We start from the raw sequence: 19,045 nt of genomic DNA on the forward strand, positions 1-19,045 counted from the left end.
CAGATTTTGTTACAATCAAAATGCGCGCCCATGAGAGGTGCAGGTGATTGAGAATTATTTTAGTCAAAAAGAAGATTGTGTGCATCTCTTGTGGGCGTTTGATTCTAACAAAATTTTCAAAATTACTAATGGACAGAGCTAAATAAAATGATTAGTAAGTAAAATGGATGTAAATCAAATAAAAAAAGGTTCATGACGTCAATTTCAGAATTGGTTAAATTTCAGGGGTGTCGATACATTCTAACTTTTTGTTCTATGGGAGTCTAGTTAGAATAGTTTAAGAACCACAATGGTCTCCGTATTTTCAAATTATTTTTAATGATGGAATATCTAAATCGGCAATCGATTTTGTTAGATATTATTTATATTATTGAAAGTATTTTAACACTACATTTTATAATTTTTGTGCCGTATTTGCCTAGTTATCAAAAAATTTCAAAATTGTGAATTTTAATGACCTATATTATACATTTCTAAGTTTAAAGGTTGGAATAATACTATGTAGACCGAGAATATGGTCAGTATCTCTGATAAAATTTTTATTTTCAAACATTCATTTCGGGACAATTATTTCATTAGAATTAAATTCTACAGTGACTTATAACTAACCCAAATTAGGTTCTGAGTCAACTCGGTCTACATAGTATTATTATCTTGATATGGGAAACAAAGTTAAGATCGTTTAGAAATGGTCGATTGATGTGTTGAATTAATTAAGTTTTACATGAACTTATAACTTAGCCAAATTAGGTTCTGAGTCAACTCGGTCTATACATGGCATTATTTTGATATGAAAATCAAATTTAAGACCTTTTGAAATCAATCGATCAGTGGGTTGAATTAAGTTTTACAGTAACTTATAACTTATCCAAATTTGGTTAGGACTCAACTAGGTTTGCATAGAATTATATTAATGTGGGAATTAAATTCAAAACCTTTCGAAACGGAAGAGACTTGCGACTAGATTGGATCTTATGTTAATTATCCAAAAAATTTAGTTTAGCACTAAAATAATTTGGAATTAGTCTTAACAATTATTTGGTGCTAAATTAATCCTAAAACTATTTTTTTTTACGTGTTTCCCATATATTTACATGGGCATTACTTGCTTTGGTGTTGCTTGTTCTATAACCCAGAATCGAAAAATACTAAAATAAACAAATATTAAAAAAATATTGGAGGAAAAAAAATACTAAATTAATATTTTATTAATAAAATACTATAATACATCTCGGCCACTAGGTAACCCCACTTCATTAAAGCTTTTCAACAATGCCATGCCCACGTGGCACCTATTGTTGTTCTACTAGCTACGTATGGAAATGCAAGCGGGGCGGATCTGAGTGCAAAAGGAATCCTGTATCTAGTTGTGTTTCTGATTGGATCAGGGCTGATTCAAGAAGAATTAATTTTAATTCTATTTTTAGTCCCCACTTTTTATTCTATTTGGAGTGGATCAGGACGGAAGCATGTCTTTGACCTTTTTAAGCAAATAGAGTTAATAAAAAGAAGAAAAGGTTTTCTCACCTTTCGCTTTATTTACTTCACGAATCGGCCAGATTCGAAATGTGTTATATTTTTCTATAATTGTATTCCCACTCACTATTCTGTTCGAGACAGATCGGTTAGTGGCTCCACCAACCGGAATCCATTTGCATCCCTAGCAACATAGACTTTAACGGTTTAACTAGTAAAATCATCTAATCTAAATTATGAATAAATTCTATTTGTAATAAGCTTTTGAGTTAAACTCTAATTAAGTTTGGATTGTGATTTTCAGCCGACCAAACAATGAAATCATCACAACTATTTATACAAACAATAAAATCATTAGAACTATTTTCTAATAAATAATTGACTCCTATTATTTACCTTGTTGTATTCTATATACTTTTTGTGGCTTTAAAAGCTAAATGGTCAAACCAATTTTAATGCCAAGCCACTAAGGTTGCTAAAACAAAAAATAATAATAACCTCCACATGTTTCACATCATCCACAAACTCTTCTCTTTGGTTCAAAGCCCACAACCCATTAATGTGAACAATAATAATAATGATAATGATGATGTACCACACCACTTCATTCAATTTTTCAAACTGTGGGCACTCCTAGAAGGTGAAGTGTAGTCAATCACCTAAGCTTAATTTTTGTCCCTCATTTGTTGGATACGTGCTAAGGCCCTCTCATAAACCGCCAAAACAAAGACATGCACAACAATTATAGAGATTTGGACATGGGAGAATGGCCACATGATAGTACATAGAATAAAGCAATATATATTAGAATTTTTATAAATATGGTCCAATTAATCATATTTAAATTTAAATTTATTATAAATAAATTTTAATAGATATAGAACTATTTAATATAGTATATCTTATCCTTCTCCTATTTATTTAAACTAAATAGAACCCTAATAAGATTTTGAAAGAATGTCGATCTGAACTCTATATAATGAGGGTATTGGTGCTGCCACTTTCTTATGTGCATTCTCTTAATGAGTTTCTATCGATTTTACATTATACGGGAGAGTGCATAAGAAATGAGGAGAAATCAAATCATCAAAGTTTGATTGGTGACGTCCAAATTATAGTCAGACTTTTCGCTTTCGCAGATTGATCAAGAATTTCTTCACTATGGCATTCTTTGAGTTTTTTTCTTTTATTTATGATCCTAAATTTTGGTATATATTTATTTTTATTGGCGTTTTATATAGTGATAAAGATCTATCAATATAAACTAGACAAAATTGTATAAAACTTATCTGAATTATAAAATATTTTAATTCGATTGCCTAGTTTTTCAAAATTTNTAGAAGGTGAAGTGTAGTCAATCACCTAAGCTTAATTTTTGTCCCTCATTTGTAGGATACATGCTAAGGCCCTCTCATAAACCGCCAAAACAAAGACATGCACAACAATTATAGAGATTTGGACATGGGAGAATGGCCACATGATAGTACATAGAATAAAGCAATATATATTAGAATTTTTATAAATATGATCCAATTAATCATATTTAAATTTAAATTTATTATAAATAAATTTTAATATATATAGAATAGTTTGATATAGTATATCTTATCCTTCTCCTATTTATTTAAAGAATATCGATCTGAACTCTATATAATGAGGGCATTGGTCCTGTCATTTTCTTATGTGCATTCTCTTGATGAGATACTATCGATTTTACATTATACGGGAGAGTGCATGAGAAATGAGGAGAAACCAAATCATTCAAGTTTGATTGGTGACATCCAGATTATAGTCAGACTTTTCGCTTCCGCAGCTTGATCAAGAATTTCTTCACTATGGCATTCTTTGAGTTTTTTTCTTTTATTTATGATCCTAAATTTTGGTATATATTTATTTTTATTGGTGTTTTATATAGTGATAAAGATCTATCAATATAAACTAGATAAAATTCTATAAAACTTATCTGAATTATAAAATTTTTTAATTTGATTGTCTAGTTTTTCAAAATTTTGATTTTAGTATTCAGGTCGTTAATTTGTTTGATATAAGTGATTTGATGGCACATATGAATACAAAATTTAAGTAAATTATTCATTTTAACAAATTTATTAGTTGCATAAATTATTTTTAAAATTTTATATAAAAAAGGGGTAAACTTCAAATACCTTTTGTGGTTTCACATTTTCTCACTTTAGTACCCTATAGTTTATAGTGTATCAAGTTAGCTCCTGTGGTTTCGCACTTTCTCACTTTAGTACCCTATGATTTAAAGTGTATCAAGTTAGTACCCTCTGGTTTCAATTTTTTTTTATTATTCATTTCACTAATTTTTTTTATTAAATCAGTGACAAAGTTAAAATATTTTAAATTATAGAATACTAAAATGAAAATGTGCAAAACCACTAGTATTTAAAGTTTTGTGGGAAAAAAAAAAAAAAAAAAAGGACTCGGAGAATATCACTCTGCCACGGAGGTTTCCAACTCAAGCAAGTCCCTCTCACAAACAGGTGGATGACGTCACCCTCGCTCGGGAAATGACCGTTACTCATGCTCTCTCCCAAGAACCAATAGCGTGGCGCCACGTAGAGAGCAAGCTAATTTTTTAAATTTCCCCGCGGGTGAGCACACCGCAAAGCCCACTACGCTTTTTGTTCGCCTTGTTCGATACAGCAAATGGAGGAAAAAATAAAAATAAAAGAAAGGGAAAAAGAAAAAGGGGGAAGCCATTACCGAAGAGGCGCCTCCTCCTCTCTCTCTCTCTCTCTCTCTCTCCCTCTCTTTCTCTCTCCTCCTCGCTAAAATGGCGGCGGAGAAGACGCTTCCGTGGAGCTCCACCACCTCGCGCTCTCTCCACTGAGTATATAAGCGGAGAAGGAGCTCTCTATTGAGCTAAGGAACGTCGGGAATGGCGCTGTGCTCTTGGTGCAAGAAAACGGATGCGTAAGTTCCCAAATCATCGATTTCGATTGTAGAAAAGCTCGAATGGGATCGTCGATTTGCGATTTTGACGAGTTTTTACGGGATTTGTGAAAAATGTTGGTTTTTTTTGGGTTTTGTGTTAGGGCGGAGCCAGGGAAGAAGAAGAAGAAGGGGTCGGCGGGGACGTGGAGGGTTTACTCGCTCAAGGAGCTTCAATCGGCGACGAACAGCTTCAATTACGACAATAAGTTGGGGGAGGGGGGATTTGGTAGCGTATATTGGGGTCAACTCTGGGATGGATCTCAGGTATTTGGATCGTGTTATTTTGATCTCTCCCTTTTTCTTTTCCTTAAAAAGTAATATTGGTTAATTTAAGTATTATTATTTGGTAAAAAGCTGGATAATGACCCCTTCAAATATAGGCCATTTGAAATGGTCCCCCTCAACTTTATGTCTTTGATTGGTGCCCACTCAACTTTTTGATTCTTTTGATTTAAATTGTTTTGATGTACGAAATTAGAGATTTTTATTAAATTTGGTGGTGATTCTGAGTACTTTTTTCTGATTGATAGAACTGCAGATTTTGTTAATTGTGCTGGTAATTATAATGAAATTTCAATTCAATTTAGGAAAATAATTCAAAGCAGAACAATTAAAAGTTCAGAGGGTGTTCAATCAAAAGAAATAAAGTTGGAGTGCCTATTTCAACATGGCCTATTGGTTCTTGAAATAGTTCCAGCTTATGGTAACAGGGCCATAATTTGGATGAAAAGTAGAGAGAGAAGAGTAAAAAAGTAAGTTTGGTGAATGGGAGTTGTGATGTAACCTAGTTATTCCTAGTGGTTGTTCTGCATTTCTTTTCACATGCTTTGATTATTGAAGAATTTCTATCTGTTTGGAAGTGGTGTATTTTAAAACTTACATGTTTTCGGCTTTTGGGTGTTGCTTTATCTGTAGACCTCTCATTGTTATTCTGAATTGAACTGTAAAGTAATTGTTGACTAGTTTTATTGGGAAAATTATGGTTGCTATGACAGGTATTTGCATGTGATAAAGCAATAGTATCTATGTCAGTTTCAAAGTGGCGTATTTTAACTTACATGTTTTCGGTCAGGGTATTGCTTTATCTGTAGACCTGTCTTTGTTATTCTGAATTGAACTTTTAGAGTTATTCTTGACTAGTTTTATTGGGAAAATGATGGTTGCTACAACAATTATTTGCATGTGATAAAGCAATAGGATCTATATGTGCTGCGGAGACCATTGACCAGTCGATTAGTAGCTGTCTTGCCAGTTTTGTCAAAGTAGGAGGAACTTTCTCTGCAGTTTTTTCTTCGAGATATTTTACCCATTTGCCAAGTGGAAATCTGAGACCTTTGATTGGTTGAATGTTTAGGTGAAATTGAGCTACTTAACTAATTCATGCTCTCTTATCTTGTTTGCATGAATGCATTACCACTGGATTATTTGATTTGAACTTGGCTAATTTATATAGTCAAGAAAGGTTGAAAACTCCAGTATCAGTTTAGATCAAGGAAAATGACTTCAGCTGTTGGAAATATGACCAGATTTGCTAATATTGTGTTGCTTTTAATAGCTTCTGCAAAAGACTGAAAGGTTTCATATTCCCAAACTGAAGTGTGAGGAGTAAATATAAGAGAATGTTAGTTTAAAACTTGAAGGTACAGATATGTTGTTTTAGCCAATCTTGTTGAAAGTTTTGCTTCTTTTGCATCGACATTTAGTAGTGTGTTATTGTGTGACTATGATATAACTCTATATGAACTAACAGCTATAGTTGTAGGATTGTGTATCATGGAGCTCATAATTATGGACCTCAGACTAATGAATATAACACTCGAAACTGTAGGCTGACCATCGGAGAATAGTAGCCAACGTAACTGGTGAAACCATAAATTTTGTATTGTTACTTTTTCAAATGAAACATACATTTTAATGTGTAAATAGCAATATCCATGTTTTACTGAAAAATGGTTGGTCATGTCAATGACAACAGTTTGCAAATTGCGCGGGATTTGCTGACAGTCAAGCCACTAGCATATCGTTTATGTGGTATACGAGTGCATATGCAGGTGGCTAGGTGCTTATGTGGTTTCATATTGAAAGTATTAAAAACATTAAATAATATCTTATGAAACATATTTAGTGTCCATCGAATAAAGAATAACTACATAGTAACGAAGTAGATCAATTATAAGTAACATTAAAAGAAAGACAATAATGCTATTGGATGGTAAATGCATCAGATTAAAGCATGTAAGGTGTAATAAAAGCCAGAAGTATGAAGCATATGAAGACTAAAATGGTAATGCATACCGAATCTAGTGTGTAAAAGGACAACATTTGGACTTTTGAAGACAAAAATGCGTACTATATCATCTACTTCCCCTGATATTTGAGTGAAAACCAACCAACATTATATCTCGTTTTCGGCTACCTAATTCTATTTAATCTTTTGTAATTTCACAAGTCTCCCCTAGTGAATAAATTCTTCGGGAATGACATGCCAAGAGAAAATCATCTTTCAGTGTAGATCAATGCTGGTCTCTCATCTGGCTTTGTACTGAAACTAATTATGGAAATCACATTCTGTTTAGATTGCTGTGAAAAGGCTCAAAGTCTGGAGCAACAAAGCCGAGGGGGAATTCTCCGTGGAGATCGAGATTTTGGGCAGAGTGAGGCATAAGAATTTGTTGAGCTTGCGCGGATACTGTTCCGAAGGCCAGGAGCGTCTCATAGTCTATGACTACATGCCAAACTTGAGCTTGCTCTCACATCTTCATGGACAACATGCTGCCGAATGCCTTCTCGACTGGCCCAGGAGAATGAGCATCGCTATAGGCGCAGCCGAGGGAACAGCGTAAGTGTACAATCATAATGTAAAAGGGGTAATTTGCCCAGGTCCTCTCATTCTTTTTTAGACTCCTTCGACACTGTCCCCTAACTCTCAGTTGTTGAATTGAGTCTCTAATCTTTGCATTTATTATTGCACTGTTACCTTTCTCATTAATTTTCTCGGGTTAAATTGGATGGGATGCCATATGAGAAGTCCACAAGTCGCGTACACTGCAGTTAGATGATGATTATTTAGATACATCCATCCAATTTGATTGAGGAATTTGAGTAAAAGAGTAATATTGCAACGAAATACAGAAAATTAGGAATGCAGTTGTAATAACTGACAGGTTGGGGGCAGTACTAAAACTCTGGTGAAAAGATTGAGAACCCTTATACAAATTACCCTTCATAAATTCCCCTCTCTCTCTCTCTCTCTCTCTCTCTCTCTCTCTGAGTTTGTTCCATTCAAAGAGGGTAATACGCTAATATCTTTTCTCCCACAGCTATCTTCACCACCAAGCTACCCCACATATTATCCATAGGGACATTAAAGCGAGCAATGTTCTCTTGGACTCGGAGTTCGAGGCAAGGGTTGCCGATTTTGGGTTTGCGAAGCTCATACCAGATGGCGCTACTCACGTTACTACAAAAGTGAAAGGCACTCTTGGTTATCTCGCGCCTGAATATGCCATGTTTGGAAAGGCCTCCGAGAGCTGCGACGTCTACAGTTTTGGGATTCTGCTTCTTGAGATAGCCAGTGGAAAGAAGCCATTAGAGAAATTAAGTTCTGCAATAAAGCGAACAATTACAGAGTGGGCGCTTCCATTGGCTCGAGCAGGGAAATTTAAGGAAATTGCCGATCCAAAGCTTAATGGTAATTTTGCAGAGGATGAATTGAAGAGGTTGATACTTGTTGGGCTTGTCTGCGCACAGAATCGACCAGAGAAGAGACTGACAATGCTCGAGGTTGCGGAATTGCTTAAAGGAGAAGCTACGGAAAAGCTATTGAATTTGGAGAAGGATGAATTGTTCAGACCGGAGGACATTTCCAATTACATTTGCGAGGAGAAGAGTGCTAAAAAAGAGGTGACGGAAATAGAAGAGGCAGATACTGTAACTGAAACAGCCGCAAACGCTGCTTTAGTCGATATACAAGAAAATACAGCTACGTAATATTCCTGCTTGAATAGGGAATGCTTGATTTGGTTTCTTTTTCTATTTAAACAAAGTTTGCTGCTGGGTTTCTTTGTTTTGTGCGCGCACGGTTTGTTTGTAACTTCGGCTTTAGTGTGTTGTCATTTCCTTCTTAAATCAACTCAAAGATGTGTGAAAAATGGCTTGTGGAATGCATGAAGTTGTTCATATGTAATCTGCATTATGTAACCTGCATCATACAACAGAGATTTTTCTACCTCCCTTGCTTCCAACATTAGAACCTGCTGGTCCTTCATCTATTTCTTATTTTGAATTCATGCATCTAACATCTGGGTAGAAAAAAAAGAGAAAAAAAAGAAAAACATCAGGGTTATAGGGGTCCAAATGTACTGGGTGTTTGTCAAAATTCTACTTTTTAGGAGAAATATATTTTAGGGTTTAGGATTTTTAAAACAGTGACAAACTCTATTCAGAACAGCAAGTAAAAATACTAATCAACTAATAATTAAGGTTAAGAAGTTGGACATGAGTACATGACTCGTGGCCTCCAGCCACCAAGGTTGGTTTAGTTGCGATTGATCTCATCCATTTATCTGCTTGCTCCCTACGTGCTTAATTAATTAATTAATATTTGAAGGACAAATAAGAAAAATATTTGCTATATGAAGGATATATAAGAAAAGTTAGTTACTGTAGAAGAGTATATTGGAATGAAAAAAATGGTAATTTTTCAGAGATAATGGCAGCTTACTAACGGAACTTAACTCCAGGAGTATATTAGAAAGATTTGGAACATAAGAAGGATATTTTCAATATTAACCTTCTAAGAGGGGTAAATAAGAAAATCGGAAACTTTTTAGGGGTATATAGGCAATTGCCCCTAAGTTTTTCATTTAGGACTAAATTTATGAGTTGCTAATAGTGTACTCAGCAAGCCCATATACCAAATAAAGTTTTAAATCACTAAATAAAGTATAAAATTCTTACATACAAAATGCTTCCACAACAGTAGATAAGGACGGGAACAAAACTAAAACACTTCAAATCAAGGATTTAAGTGCCGTGACATAGGAAAGTGTCGTGGCACGAGATCATACAGAAAACTTGCTGGCATTATACGGTTGGTGTGTGCTGGGTTATGTCGATACATGCCGGTTACAAAAAATACATATATGCCGACACATATGTAATTTTTATTTTCTTTAACAACAAAATATTTTAATTATTTATTATATATTTTTATCAAAATTTTTAAATTTTATTAAAAAAATTACTTATCTATACTACTTATAAAATCATGAGTTTTGAATTTTTCCTCTTTCCCAAAATGCCGATCCTATTAATATAATTCTAATTACATATTAATAATATCATTCATTCAACTTTAATGGAATAAATCACAGCCGTACAATTTTTATTTTATTTTTAAATTATCATAAAATATATTAATTCTTAGTCATTCGATCTAATCCAATGACTGACGAATTAAGTATCTGTCACTTTTTTTTACCTAAATTGCACTTAGATAGTACGTATCAAATTTCACTTTTTTTTATGCGTGTCATATCTCCTAATAACCGCTGCCAACATAATATCATATTTTATTACAAATAATATTCGCATTTCATATATATTTTTATTCTCACACGTAATATCCGCCACTTATACAATATCCAATCACATAATATCTTCCGCATATATAATATTTAATCATATTTTTTTTAAAGTTTAATATATAAAAATTATCTCAATTTTATCTACTAATATTTAAAATATGAGATATTTTTTCAATAAAAAATAACATATAAATTTACAATTTTAAATTTTAAATTTGTAGTAAATATGATTCACAAATTGATATTGATTTGAGGTAATTATTAAAATAATTGTTGACACACACATACCCTTTTTTTAGTTGGAAAAAATATTACATTCTATTTGCGAGAATAGAAAGAAATTTATACTTATCTAAATTTTTGTCAACCGAAAGATATTTGCGCGTCCCATAAAATAATATTCCATACTTATAAAAAAAATGAAAACCTCTATACAACAAACATTGAAAATATTTTGTATCTACTATATCTCAATTAGCTAATTAAAAAAAATTAGATTTGAAAAAAAAAATTTAAATAAGCTTATAAAATCAACTTTAAATTTTAAATTTTGTTCATAATTTCAAATGTGAATTAATATTTTAATTCAAAATTTGAAATTAATTAAAATTTCAATATTTGGGTGTGTAAACAGTATTTCAAATTATAAATAATTAATTATATTCAAATTATGGATTCAAAATTAATTTCAAATTTTGAGTTTTATTCATAAATTTAAATATGAATTTATTAATTTAAAATTTAGAATTACTTTAAATTTTTAAAATTTGGATACATATTAAAAAAATTAATTTTATAAAAAAATTAACTGATAAATAGATTTATACCATCAATAATTATTTAAATTTAAAATATAAATATAAATTTAATTTAATTAAATGTTACGTGCATTGCACGTGCACTATAACTAGTTAATTTAAAAAAGACAGTTTCTAAACTGTACCATTAGGACGTGAGCTATATCATATCGATATCTTATTGACATGATACGATACGATAGATACGATTTGTGTCGATGAGCACTTATATTTTTGTTTTAAATGGTACCTATGTCCAACTTAAAAGAAACTTAGTAAATATCTAAGGATCGCAAATACAATTTATTTGAACCTAGAACTATACATAATTATTAAATTTATATTTATGTAAAAATTAAAGTAAATTTTCGGGTTATTACCTTTCCACTGGCCACCGCAACACCCCACCCCACCAACCCCCCAAAACCCTCCCTCGAACATGCCGTTTACACTTTTACTCTCTCAGCAGCAGCAGCAGCAGCAGCAGCAGCAGCAGCGCTGCGCTGCGCCGGTGGACTCGTTTTTGTTTTGTTATTACTAACAATAATAACAATACGCGCAAACCTTTGATTGCTGAATTTCTAGAGGAAGGGTTAGTGACCTCTGCTTTCTTTCTTTCCTTCCTTCATTCATTCTCACCAAATGCTGAGAGCACACCACCGACTGCCAGCAACCGCGCCGAACTCGTCTCGCCTTTTCTCCGCAATTGCCGCCCTGATCCACGCCCTCGACTATTCCAGCGGCGACGAGAAAGAGAAGCCGTTCCCCAGCTCCGCTCGCGACCCCCCGCCCTCGCCGCCCAAACTGACCTCCGCGCATGTCCTGCGAACCTTACGCGGCCTCCGCAACAGCCCTCTCGTCGCCCTCGCCTACTTCAGGGACTGCGAGAACCTAGGGTTCCGCCACGACCTCTCCACCTACTCGGAGATCGTCCGCCTCCTCTCCGCCCCCCCCGGCCACAAGGAGAAGCTCGTCTCCTTGTTCCTCCGTCTCCTCAATTCGCCGAATGCGTGCGCCGCGGTCGCCGCAGTTTTCGGCCGCCTCAAACGGAGCTCGCACGGCTCGACGGCGCCGCTCGCCTTCGCCTTCGACGCCCTGATCAAGGCGCACGCCGCTCGACGAAATGCCCGAGAGACCGTCGCGATCTTTCGCCGGATCGGTGGGCTCGGCGTCTCCCCTTCCGTCAGGTCCTGCAACTTCCTTCTGAATTTCGCTGCCGAATGCGGCGAATTGGAGATGGTTACCGCGGTTTACGATTGGATGAAGGGATTCGGAATACGCCCCGATGCCTACACGTTCACTATTCTTATTAAAGCTCTTTGCCACGCCGGAAAATCGGAAGAAGCGTTCGAAATGTTTAGAAGAATGAAGGAAATGGGCGTGAAACCGGATAAAATGACGTATGCGACGTTCGTTGCAGGAATGTGCTCTTGCGGCGAGTTAAACTTGGGGTATGCGGTTCTAGAAGAGACCGTTCGAGAGGGCGTCATCCTTAGTGCGATTGATTATAACATGGTGATTGATGGGCTCTGCAAAGAGAATAGACTCCAAGAAGCCGAGATGCTTCTGCAGAAAATGGCGAGGCAAGATGTCACTCTTGATTCGTATGGCTATAGTTATCTTATTCGCAGGTATTGTGAAGTAGGAAATTTAGTGAAAGCTTTAGATCTTTATGAAGAGATGGCGTCCAAAGGTATACAAACAAGTCCTCTTATCGTGAGCTATGTTCTTCAATGCTTTAGGAAGTTAGGCCTCGCATCCGAGGCATTGCTTTACTTCCAGAAATTTAGGGAGTCGGGACTCTCCCTAGATAAGGTTCTCTACAACATTGGTATAGATGCTCATTGCAAGCTGGGTAACATGAAAGAAGCATTGAACCTGCTTCAAGAAATGAGGGATAAAGGGTTTGCTCCTGATAAAATCCATTACACTTGTTTGATTAATGGGTATTGCCTCAAGGGAGAAATAGTTAATGCCCAGAAGGTGTTTGAGGATATGCTTCAGACAAATGTAGAGCCTGATCTCGTTACTTACAATGTACTCGCTAGTGGTTTTTGTAAGTATGGGTTTGTGGATGAGGCGTTCGACCTCTTGGATTTTATGGTGGATCGAGGAATAGAGCCCAATGCTCTCACTTACGGTTTGGCGATTGACGGTTTCTGCAGAGGAGGAAAGCTTAGCGAGGCAGAGATACTATTTAATATATTAGTAGAAAGAGGAATCGATCAAAGTGAAGTTCTTTTTAGTGCGATGGTTTGCGGATACTTACATTTGGGCTGCACGGCCCATGCTTACATGCTTTTCCTCAGGTTTGCTGCGCAAGGAAGGCTTGTGGATGAGATCTCTTGTTCTAAGCTTATAGGTGGGCTTTGTAAAGATGGAAATGTAGAAGGAGCTTCTAATGTATTCAATACAATGTTAGAGAAGAATGTTATTCCCGATACAATTTCCTATAGCAAAATAATTATGGCTTACTGTAAGAGCGGTGATATGCAAAATGCCCGTGCTTGGTTTGAAGATTTAGTTAGACGAGGGGTTTCTATTGATGTCATTTTGTATACCACTCTCATAAATGGATACTGCAAGGCCAATCGCTTGCAAGAAGCCTGTGACTTGTTTGTTGAAATGACCAAGATTGGAATTAAGCCTGATGTGGTTGCGTACACTGTATTACTGGATGGCCATCTGAAAGAGACTTTAAAGCAAGGTTGGTTGGGCATTGCTAAGGATAGAAGGAAAATTGAATTCAAAGTTAAACATTCAAAATTGTTGAATAGTATGAAGGATATGAAAATCGAACCTGATGTTGTTTGCTACACAGTATTGATTGATGGCCAATGCAAGACGGAGTATATTAAGGATGCTCGTAAGCTGTTAGATGAAATGCTTGAGAAGGGGTTGACACCCGATGCCTATACATATACGGCTCTCATAAGTGGGTACTGTAGCCAGGGGGAAATAGCTAAAGCTGAAAAGCTGTTAGAAGAAATGGTGGATAGAGGTATAGAGCCTGATATGCTTACTTTCTCAGTGCTGGATCGTGGGATTTTAAGGGCTAGAGAGATGCAAAGATGAATACAATGATTGTTTTTCACTATGCTGATTAGCTTTTATATATGATTGTGCCGGCGGACCTATGTGCAGAGCATGTGGAAATGTTCAACCAGTTTTACCAGGGTATGTGCAAAAAATCTTTTCATCTTATCTCGTCTTACAAAAGACTTTTCAATCACATTTGGAAATTGTTTAAACGTGATTTCTTTGAAAGAATTTTAGCATTTCAATATTCCATTATATGATTATTTTATTCATATCGATCTGTATCTTTCTTTTCTTCCACATGCATGATAAATTCAAGCTCGTTTTTGAATTTAATTTTACTTCTTTAATTAATTGTCTAAGTGCATGGTATGACATCTTTTACTCTTTTGTGTTAGAAGGATTGATGTCTTATTGTAGGATATATGGTTTTTAATTTTTCCATCTTTTCCAGATGAAGCGGAAGTAACATCCTTAGTACCATGACATATAATTCAAGAGTATAATATATGAGGAATGAGCATATACAGGTATATAATACTAAAGCTTCATTGCATTTTCTTTCCCCCGTGTTTTTGCTTCTATATTACCTTTATATCTGCATTTCCCATTGCTGGAGGACATAGCACATGTGTAGTGTGTGATATATTACACTTTGGGAGCGGCATATGTTTGTACAACTAGCTGGCCTCTCTCTTTAGCAGAGTGGAGGTGCGTATCTATGGTTCAGTTTTAGGCAGTATTCAAGTAGTTGCTATCAAAGTAATATCTATATTGTCTACAATTGCTACTCTTTTCTTTTTGTGCTTTTTAAAGGCTAGAATTTTCTTGACAGGCGAATCGAATTTTCTATTCTGTATTATCTACTTTTACTATATTTGCTAGTTCATACTTTTACTTTTTTCACTTCTTATAAAGCTTATCTGCGTAAGTAGTGATTCTAGTGAACATCACTAGAATTGTTGTGTTTTTTATCCACTTTGTACTTTTACTTTCTTTATGATTATGTTGCTTCTTTCTATACCCAAAAAAAATGATGATCAGTGATGGAGTGATGGAAAGTTTATGGTTTGTATTACTTGAAAAGAAAGATTATACTGCTAGCATCTTTTGTTGGAGTGATGAGTTTTTGTAAATCATCTGATACTTATCAACCAGTGAAAAAACAGGGTAAGCTCCCTTTTTGAATATCTGTATGGTTCTTTGACATACAAAGCAGCTCTTGGTTTACTCGGCTAAAATATACATTTGAAAGAAGGCAACTCTAGTTATAACATACTCTCAATTCCTAGTATTAGTAGTTTGCTTGGTTAAAATATACATGTGAAACAAGGCAAGTCTAGTTATAGTATACTTTCGACTCCTAGGGTTAGTGGTAAGTAAAGGTAAATTTAGGCCTTAGAGGTTTGCTTATAGTAGTAATCAGGTTCTGATTTTTCTTACTTGGACTATATGGATGCTGAAGTTTAAAGCAACGAGGCTATAAGCACAATTATGAATCTCAAGCTTCAATAATATTATAAGAAATTTTCTTATGAAAATAATGTGTGCTAAGCAGGCGAGCTAAATGATTTGGTGTACTATCTGTTGTTGGGAATTCCTCCTATGTGGCAAAACTATCACACCTTGTTACTGTATAATACTTGAGAGAATATAAATAATTGGCCATTCTTCAATTGTTAATTTTCCGTTCTTTCAGCTTCTGGTTTTGAAACTAGTCATAGGAGCTATGCCTTTCAAATTGGTGTTTAGGGGTCTGTTTGGTTTAACGTAAAACCGTGAAAAATAATTTTCCGTGGAAAAAAAATTCGGTGGAAAAAAAGTTTTACGTTTTGAAGTGTTTGGTTTGTAGGAAAAATTAGTAGTTTTCCATCGACATTTGTTTGCTTGAAAGGAAAAAAATTCACATTTGTTGATTCGGTGAAAAAAATGAATGAAAAAGTTTTACGCAACTCGAGTCTTTGTTTTCCGCCGAAAAACAGCGGAAAACGAAAACTTCAGTTTTTCCCCAAATCCGTAAAAATACTTATACAGAGAAATATTTTTACGTTGAACCAAACAAGCGGAAAAACATTTTTCGTACCGAAAACAATTTTTCGGTTCATTTTACACTGAACCAAATGCACCCTTAGTGAATTTTGGAATCATGTTGTTTAAAGATTCAAATTAAGAATCCATCAATCTTTCCTATGTTTGTAATTTAGTTCTGCTTAATCTTTCCTATGTTTGTAATTTAATTCTGTTTTTGTTTCTCAGTCTTATCTTGGCATTGATCTTTTTTGTTGTTGTAATTCAGGAGAATAAGCCTTTTAATGTGGTGCGTGTCTCGACCATCCTTTCTTCCGACATGCTGTGCTTCTCATCCTCTAGCGGTGGCTGCGGCGGCGGCGGTTGCAGCCGTCGGGAATGGGCGGCCCTTCCCTACGATGTGCTCTTCTACATCGCCGGCAAGTTGACTATCATTGATTATCTCATCTTTCGAACAGTGGTTTGCCGCCATGCAGGCGCCCCACGCCCCCTATCACCGGCAAGTTGACTTTTGCCGGCCTGGCTTTCAAAATAAGAACCCACCTGGAGGGGTAGGAATTTAATAATCTGTTCCAACTGGGACAAAAGGCCTGCATGATATGAGAAACATTTGAAGGAGAAGGATATGTTGGTTGACGAAGATTCTTTTTCGGCTCAGGTTACAATGGTCCATATGCGGGCCAAGAAGAGCAAGGGTGGTCATCCAAAGGCCGAACAAAATCTTTGCGATAAATGTCAAGCGAAGATCGAGGCAGCAGAATCGCCTATCTAATAGGAACTCGAGAATTTTCGCCGCTCGGTCTGGGAAAGGCTATGCTGGCTGAAGGTGGTAAAGAATTGAGTACCAAAGAATCGCCCACGAGAGGTGGCCAAACCATCATCAGCCCAATAGCGACGGCACCAGACTCCAAGTCTCGAAAGGTCGGGAGTTATGTAGCTGAGAATCGTTTAGGTACTGGTCAACACGCCCGCAAACAGGTGGGCTGAGGCCAATACATTGCTTCAGCCGAAAGGAAGAATTAATAAGCCGACTGTTGGAATTAGAAAGCAGCGGAAATTTACAAACTTGTTAGTTAGTGTATTCAGAAACCGAAATCGAATCGGGTTGCTTGTTTTATTAGCCTCATGAAGATCTATCAAAGACGTCTTTGACGGATTGAGGGCTAAAGCTCGAGGAGGAAGTGAAGACGTTAGGAGTCGTTGGACGCAGATGACAGAACACGTGGCCGAGAAGTGCAAGCTGGTTTGGAGGAAGGTGGATAGTGGCCGAACTTCATGGCCTGAAGGAACTAAAGTTACTGTCCAGTTCGGTTCCTTTTCGCCTATTCAGATAAATGGCGAATGAAGAAAGTAACCTTTCTTCTCCAATGTTTCAACATAGCAGCTGAGGAAACCTGTCCCTAAAATCTTGTTTCTTTGCTCATCTCAATCTGCTGCAACATTCATTTTCGGGAATTTCAGTCCAGATCACATGCACCCATATTAGTGAGTTTTGACTCCCTCCCAAGGATTTCCACAATTCCACTGGTGAAGTAAGGGGGGTGTTTGGTTTTCCAGAAAAGTACCCCAAAAATTATTTTTTTTGCTAAGAAAAGTACTTTCCGTCCGTTTGATTCCGATAAAATGTAGTTTGTTAGGAAAAGTTTTTTTTTAAGATAATTCATGAAAATGTCCCTTCTTGTTTTCCAGATTTTTTTTGTTCGAAAAATAAAAACGGTAGAAAATCTGTTTTTCATGGAAATTTCTTTTTCTCTGAAAAATAGTATTTCCATGGAAATTTCTTCTTCCCTGGAAAATAGTATTTCACGATTTTTCAAGGAACCAAACGCCATTTGAGGCCTAGAAAATTCATTAAAGTATACTTGATGAGTTCGGTTTGTATGCTTTATGCAATTTTTACAATATAAATTTATTCAACTAAGTAGTTATTTTAAAAATTGAAATTAAAATATCGTTCACCGACTCAAAATCATATAAATTAAAAGGTTGTATAGTAAAAAAAAAATTTGAAATGTTGAGTAGTTGATTTAAAATTGTCCCTAGTTTAGATAAGTGCAGTACATTTTCAGAAAAAAATAAAATAAAATGCGTAGTTAGAAATGAAGCAAATCAGATCAGAGCAATGTGAGAACAAAATGGAAGAAAATAGGAGCTGCATCGGCATGTTTGATTTGAAAACTTTTGATTTTTCTTTTTTCTTTTTTCTAAACCATCAGTGTCTAGTGTAGTGGGTGGCTACCTTGTTCCTAAACAAAATAGTTGAAAGTCTTATTTTTCGCATCCACGTTTTTTAGGCTTATGAGTAGGGATGCAAATGTATTTGCATTGGTGGATATTCCGCCCCAATCCATTTCCGAAAAAAGTGGTAAGTGGGAGCCAAAAATAAAAATAAAAAATAATTCGTTCCAAATTCGTCTTAGTCTGTAAAGAAATAGAGCGGCAGATGGTGCTAAAAATTTGCTACCCTCCCGCCGTGTTTTGTTCCTTCTTATCCTGAATAGAGCGATAAATAGAATAAATAATAATAAAAAATCAAACCATCCCAAATTTGTCACCATCTCGCTCTGTTTTATTTATTTATTTATTTATTTATTTTTTAAAAAATATGTAGCATGCTATTCGCTTTGTTTATTTTATTTAGAAATTAACTTAGTTGGAAATGTGAATCAACTAGGATTCGAATTTGGGTCTCGAGTACCAACCACCAAACCCTTTGCCACTTGCTCTAGGTACGGTCGGTCTCGCTCTATTTTATTATGTTCCGTCTCAGCATCTGTCTCATTTGCATCCCTACTTGGGATTTAGGGACTCCTCCAAAGCCATGCACAAAACACTATTTTATGGGCTCTTTTATATCTCATTTGGGATCATTGTCTGTTTAATTTTTTTAAAAAATACTAATTCTGTAAAGTAGAACATATTAGTGGATTTTTTTTTTCTTAGTGACGTAATTTGTTAGCTACGTTACCGCTAAAGAGTTGATAGACGACTTAGTACAAAAAATATCTTAGAAGCGAAACAAAATTATCTTTAATTTTCTTATTATTTATTACCAAACAAGCGCCTTGAATGTATGGATTTGCAAGCAATTTACTGTTCTTTTTTCAATACTCTTTTATTTAAAAATCCTACTTAAAAAAATAAAAAAAATAATAT

The 19,045-nt window shown here is 35.4% G+C and overlaps 2 protein-coding genes across 5 annotated transcripts; both read left to right on the top strand.

The window, feature by feature from the left end:
• On the top strand, positions 4,151–8,665 carry LOC109724863 (PTI1-like tyrosine-protein kinase At3g15890). Its single transcript, XM_020253805.1, has 4 exons — positions 4,151–4,416; positions 4,539–4,701; positions 7,014–7,276; positions 7,758–8,665. Exons 1-4 carry the CDS (start codon positions 4,382–4,384, stop codon positions 8,425–8,427), a joined length of 1,131 nt encoding a protein of 376 aa, XP_020109394.1. The 5' UTR covers positions 4,151–4,381; the 3' UTR covers positions 8,428–8,665.
• LOC109725052 (pentatricopeptide repeat-containing protein At2g26790, mitochondrial) lies at positions 11,245–17,577 on the top strand. Of its 4 annotated transcripts, none has more exons than XM_020254107.1 (4): positions 11,245–13,999; positions 14,316–14,572; positions 16,158–16,440; positions 16,548–17,577. In XM_020254107.1, exon 1 carries the CDS (start codon positions 11,465–11,467, stop codon positions 13,895–13,897), a length of 2,433 nt encoding a protein of 810 aa, XP_020109696.1. In that variant the 5' UTR covers positions 11,245–11,464; the 3' UTR covers positions 13,898–13,999; positions 14,316–14,572; positions 16,158–16,440; positions 16,548–17,577. The 4 variants fall into 4 exon arrangements, with proteins under 4 accessions (XP_020109696.1, XP_020109695.1, XP_020109693.1 ...); XM_020254106.1 differs by having other exon boundaries at positions 14,316–14,391; positions 14,488–14,572; positions 16,158–17,577; XM_020254104.1 differs by having other exon boundaries at positions 16,158–17,577.

This window comes from Ananas comosus, linkage group 19, assembly GCF_001540865.1.
Source record: "Ananas comosus cultivar F153 linkage group 19, ASM154086v1, whole genome shotgun sequence".
In the NCBI taxonomy this organism is placed as follows: Eukaryota; Viridiplantae; Streptophyta; class Magnoliopsida; order Poales; family Bromeliaceae; genus Ananas; species Ananas comosus.

Coding starts and splice junctions, on each gene's coding strand:
- LOC109724863 (XM_020253805.1), top strand. CDS start 4,382: ATGGCGCTGTGCTCTTGGTGCAAGAAAACGGATGC. Junction 4,417..4,538: donor TGGTGCAAGAAAACGGATGC/GTAAGTTCCCAA, acceptor GTTTTGTGTTAG/GGCGGAGCCAGGGAAGAAGA. Junction 7,277..7,757: donor GGCGCAGCCGAGGGAACAGC/GTAAGTGTACAA, acceptor TTTCTCCCACAG/CTATCTTCACCACCAAGCTA.
- LOC109725052 (XM_020254104.1), top strand. CDS start 11,465: ATGCTGAGAGCACACCACCGACTGCCAGCAACCGCGCCGAACTCGTCT.